Source organism: Merops nubicus, unplaced genomic scaffold (assembly GCF_000691845.1).
Source record: "Merops nubicus isolate BGI_N331 unplaced genomic scaffold, ASM69184v1 scaffold14631, whole genome shotgun sequence".
NCBI classification, from domain to species: domain Eukaryota; kingdom Metazoa; phylum Chordata; class Aves; order Coraciiformes; family Meropidae; genus Merops; species Merops nubicus.
In genome coordinates, this window is record NW_008587697.1 from 31,344 (window position 1) to 37,343 (window position 6,000).

Below are 6,000 nucleotides of genomic sequence, written 5' to 3' on the forward strand. Positions count from 1 at the left end.
GAGAGAGGAATGCCCTTGGAGATTATGTCTGGTGTTCTGCTGAAAATGTCTGGCCACTTGCTACAGCTACAGCTCAGAAGATTTGTGTATGTAGGCTAAGTTTAGCTTCATCAAATATTCCTTACTGACTAAATAATCAATTCAATTATTATATACAGTTATCACCAAATACATGCTGAGGGAGAAAGAGAACTTTAGTTGCACTAGTGATTGGTTCCACAGACTTGAGCATGCTTTTGTAAACCTAAGTGGGAGAAGGAGAAAAAAAAAAAAGTAACATTTTATTAAAAAAAAAAAAAGGAACTTTTTTTTACTTATTGATAAGTAAGTTACTTATCAGTGCATTTCTACCTGAATGCGTTGTGGTGAAGCTACAGAGGAGTCTGTGGAAATTATCTGGATACGTTGGGAAGGGCTGGTCATCACTGAAGATTCAGATAGTGAAGTCTGAACAGTCTGCACCTGTAAATAACATACAGAATTTTAATTTACTCCTACAGTACTGAACACTTTAAAAAATACATATATTTATTAGAGATCAGATGGTCCTATAGCATGGAATCTAAATTTCTTGGAAAGGATACAATCATTAAACCAACTCGGATTTGCTTTCAATAAATTATCAGAAGATTGGCTTTTTTTGGGGAACAAAATGAATCTGATAAACGAGCAAACTGCAAAACCAAGCCACCACCACCCATCAGATAAATCTTTCAAACACTTAAATAATTACTATGTGATTCTTCAGCTTACTTAAATGCAGAAATACTTTTTTTTTCAATTTTGGATTACATATTAGCCTCATTTCTTGCAACTGTAAAAACAAAATATACCATATATACAATAATCTATCATGTTAAATATTTCACCTTTTAATAATTTTGAAGTATTTTATGAACTACGTTTTTAATTTTCATGTAGCCCAAATTTAGAAAACCTTTCTCTAGGCCCCTAAATAAAAACATCCTCGGCTCCTGAATATATGTGTGACAAGAGATATAGAGAATCTGCTGAAGAGTACACAGGAATCCTACCTGACCAAACTGGCCCTTAGTTTTTATGTCTCAGCCTTCTGGAACTGTGATGTCTATATAGCTCACTTGGAGAAAATAGCAATTTCATTTTTCAAGCAGAATAACGAACTATTTTTACCGTCCAATATTTTTAAGGTAAAAAGTTAAAATTAAGACAGCTGGTTATCTGTTTATCTGCGTTGTACACAGCAGCATAAAATTTTATTTAAAAAGAGAAAAATGAAATGATGGGAAAAGACACTAATATTTAAAAGACTGCTGACAGCAAATTTACACATGCAGCATATCCAAATATCAAGCTTGTAAATTCTAATGTTATATGTTTACACAAACATTCCATTTCAATTTGAATAAAATATGGCAGTGATGTACTCTATAAGAACAAACAGAATATGGCACTACTGTTTTCTTCTACACTCAATTTAACTTGTAGCTACTTATTTGAAAACAACACATATAAGCTAATACTCCGTTCTTTGGAAAAAGGTTCTATAATGTAAATAACCGAGCAGCCTAGATTTTTACATAAGTCTAACTAAAACTTATGTACATTTTAAAACAAATTGTATCATTTTCAATCCTTGTGAATCGTGATTTTCATAAATACTCCCTAAGCACACTTTTACGTTATCCCATGAATCAACAGGACCGTTTCAGTGGATGACTGATAATAATAATTGCATTCCATATAGGAAACTGAGAGTATCAAATTAGTGCTTAATCTCTGCAGTGACGTGCCAAAACCAGGAAGCTGACAAGTTGTTTTTATTAAATACTCTTTTAAACCATCTTCAAATTATTTGTTCATCAAAAACTTTACGGCTCGACAACATGGTCATGTCAATTTAGTCATTATTTAAGGTTGCATGGAAAAGTCCTAATTTTATAAGCTTTCCTCTTTAATATAGAAGAAAGTTCACTTGTGGTGTAAAGAAAGAAAAAACAGTTTGGATAGCAAGGAAAACCTACTATAGTTTCTTTGGGAAAGCAAAGGTTTTAAAATCCACAACACGTAATGAAGCCATACTATTCTACCCTCCTACTGTCTGTACCTTAAGTACTCCCATACACTGCAACAGTAAATCCTAAATTGAACATACTATCTCCGATTCTCTTTAATGCACAACTCACAAAAACTGCATGATAAATGGGGAAAATATGTTGGAGAGATGTAGAATCTTCCAATTATTGGATGATAAAAGGCATTCATGAAAAAAAAAAAAAAAGATTCCCAAAATCAAGACTCATAAGAGGACACATTTGAGCAATAATCTTCTTATCTTCCATGCCGAATTATTATCTAAGATATGCACCCTTTAAAATGTCTAAATCAGAGCAAGAAGATATCTTGAAACTGTTTTCCCATTCTTTCACCGTCAATTATAGAATCCTTAGCCTTTTAATGAAGCATCTTCAAACCTCACACCATAATGCACTGCAGGCAGCATGGAAAGAAATACCGAGTTCTAATTTTCCATGCTGTTGAAGGACTTGCAGCTATATTACAAAAAGAATACCAGTACATGTATGGTAACCGCACTGAAATTCTTCTGTAAACAATTTGGGACTAAACAACCATTTCTTTTTACTAGGTTTGTAAAGTACCTGCTGCAAAGGAATGCTAGTGTATACCAGTGGTTCCAGGTACTACATCAATGTGAAAACTAGTGCTTTATGCCTTAAAACACCTTCTCAGTTTTCACAGAATGGACCATATCCTCATATAAAGTTTATTTTTACTGATCAACTCCAGTCTCCTTTAATACAAGCTATTTCTCACCCTCACCACATGACCAGTATCTTGAGTCTAATGGCGAGTTCTCTAAAGTTAGGTAAATTTGAGACCAGATGCCATTATAAGCAGATATGTCCTTTTCATGCTTAAATATTCAAGGACATCTACTTATTAAACTGAAGAGAAACAACCTTTCAGGATTTTCTCTTGGCTGAGAAGATACAGTGCACCAGCACATGTAGCTTGTTCTTACACTCTTATTAACATGCAGACCTTACTTGGGATGTTGTGAATACAAAATTTTACCTTCTTTTCAGGCTTGCCTACATAATACTGAGTGGAAGAACAGCTTTAAATTTCTGACTGCTACCAAACTTCTCAAGTTTATTCTCTAGACTGAATACGCACACTGTTGGTTGATGTCAGAACAACCACCACAGTAAATAAACCAAATGCAAAAAGGGAACATATTTTGAAATACACCATTTACAAGATCAATGAAATCTAAAATCTTCTGTCATTTTGACAGCTAAATGTTTATCTTGAGCACGATCACACACCTACAAAAGATTAGAACGGGCCAATATGTGAACCCTTATTATGGTCTTACCCAGACAGTTGCACCAAATTTGACTTAAGTAAAAAAATATTAGAAAAAGAAGAAAAAAAAGGGGAAAGAAAAATAAAGGAATAGCAGTCTGCAACTAGGCAACACTACAAGGTTAACTACATACAGCTTACTATAGGAAAAATTAAGCTATCATTAGCTAGACTCCCAAATAAATTAAATCAAAGTATTCTGAAAGGAAATGGCTCGTACATACTCAAATCAGGAAGATAATGTGATTTAGCATTATATTAGGTGTCCTTGCATGATTAATGGTAACACTGACTATTCTAGTCTGTAGTTCAGAAGAAACATGACACTGTCAAACCTGTATCATGCATAAAGCAACTGCTATGGAAGCTGTACATGCAAAAGCCTAGTCCTCCAAAGTCAATGATGGTAGGCTTCTGTAATTCTAAAATATATTTAAAAAATTAAATATATTTTAATTTTGTTATGATTCGAAGGACCCTCAAATGAGACTTCAAGAGATGAGAAAAGAAACAAAGCAGGCCATGTATCACAGAAAACTTAACTGCAGGAGATTTTACAAAGGGTTAATCAACAATTACTTTAAAATAACCACTAACACTGACTTGGACTTAGTAAAAAAATAACAAAAATAATGTAAAACACAGTTCAAAACCTCCTAATATCCCTACACAAAGCACATCAATAAACTTATTTGAAGAGACGGGAAAAATAAACTGCTTTAATACAAATAGTACTGTTTTCTTCCTGGAGATCCCTAGCTGTACTCTGTACAGTACTGTACTTACAGTGTCAAATTCTTCCTGCAGTCTTATTTACATTTTTCCTTAGCAAACTTCCGAGGGCAAAACAATCCGAGAGAAGTGTCGAGGTCACTTTTACTGAGATCACAGATATTTTCATCCAGTCTCCATTATTGAAATCCAGCCTCCATTACTGAGGATTTCAACCACAGAAAGCAGCCAGTATTGTTTTTAAATGCCCTCTGTGTGACCCTGTTCCTCTGAAGGTCAAGTACACTATCATTCCCTGTAACCAAGGAAGCAGAATCGACGTGTTCCTGCTGTTTTGCCAGCTGCTGAAAGAGTTTAGCTAATAGCACGATGAATTTCATCTGGGGGATGCAGTCCCTGGTTATCAAGCTTCCCCTTCCCCCTGTTCTCCGTTATGAAACCCCTGAACCTGCTTACTCTCTGTCAATTGTAAAGCAGCAAAATGAAATCTGAGCTTCAAGTTTGCCTGTACCTTATTTTCAAATCAGCAAAACTGACAGGAAAATCCACCACATTACCTGTAGTACACCTTTAGCCTTTAAAGTTCATTATGCTAATATCTTTAAAGGAACACAGGCCATCCTAAACAAGTCCGGAGCCCTCAAATATGAAGTACCATAGTCACTCTTAATACACTTGGGAATTCATATAGTGAATTCATGACACATCTGATTAATTAAACTCCACAACAGAACATTCGTATGAGACTGCAGTGAAGGCTGACAACAGGTGAAAACAAAGTATTTTTAAATTCTTACAGAATGAAATTTGTTAGAGTTATGGTATGCAAAGTTTTGAGAAAAGTGACCATTTTTGAGAAGTTTTACAACAGTCAACTTGAATGCAGTGCAGTTGCACTACAAAGCCTTATGCAACAAGTGCACAACTTTGGTGCCTTTAAATAGCATTCAAAGGACTCCAGGTCTTTAAGAGGAACATTTGGACCTGCAGAGAGTCAAGAACACACTTTATGTGACAGATATCGAGTATATTTTCAGTCATATAGCAAAACATACTTTCAGAAAGGCCCAAGGTTTTGATATGTTCTCGTCAGGGCACTGATGCAACCAAAATCTCCAGTGATGGTGTAAACAAGACCCCAGCAAGCACAAGGCTCAGTCAATACAGCCATCGCCTGTGATTCTTCCCCTGTAGTCTCTGAGAGAGAAAAAAGATGCACCGGGAATAGTCTGTGGCTCTGATGGAGCCAGAAAAGTACAGTTTTGGTAATTACTAGAAGTTCTTCCTGGTCACATCAGAGCTGACACTTGAAAGAGGAAACGACAGAGTAAGAGTTCTGCTTAGTAACTTTGCATTAAAAACTAAGGCACTACACAGGGAATAATACATCTCCACTTCATAAACAAACACATTTTGCTTAAACAATATGCAAATCAAATGTAAGCTGGTGCCCAGACTGAACCAGGGCTGCTAAGATATTGCACAGTGACAGTACTAAAATATTTCAGAAAAGAAGCATTACTTATTTTTGCATTAAGGCTTAAATATTTGTTATGCTTTTCTAAAGTTACTCAGGATGAGGAGGAATTGCTGAAATTCCCTCTGACTTCCCTAGCTGCTCTCTGTTCTCCAGTCTCACCAACCGTAATTAAAGGCAACTGCAGCCACCAAAAATGAAACCCTTTCACCCAATCTGTTCAGAAATACAGTTGGAAAAATGCAACAAGCAACACTGACACAAAGCAGAAACAGGCAACAGCAGTGAAACTATTTCAAACTATTACAGCGACAATTTTACAAAGTCCTAAAAACAGACTAAGGACAATAATACATGCAGTACTGGAGTGCATTCAGTAACTTCTGTGACACAGGCAGTTCCATGGAAAACAAACCGGAAGA

General features: G+C 35.5%; 1 protein-coding gene across 1 annotated transcript in view; it reads right to left on the reverse strand.

Annotated features, from left to right (window-relative positions):
• NR2C2 (nuclear receptor subfamily 2, group C, member 2) overlaps positions 1-6,000 on the reverse strand; it is a 28,970-nt gene that overhangs the window by 20,894 nt on the left and 2,076 nt on the right. Inside the window, exon 2 of the mRNA XM_008949023.1 lies at positions 352-462. Within this exon, the coding sequence (XP_008947271.1) occupies positions 352-462 (111 nt within the window). The remainder of the gene's footprint in view (positions 1-351; positions 463-6,000) is intronic.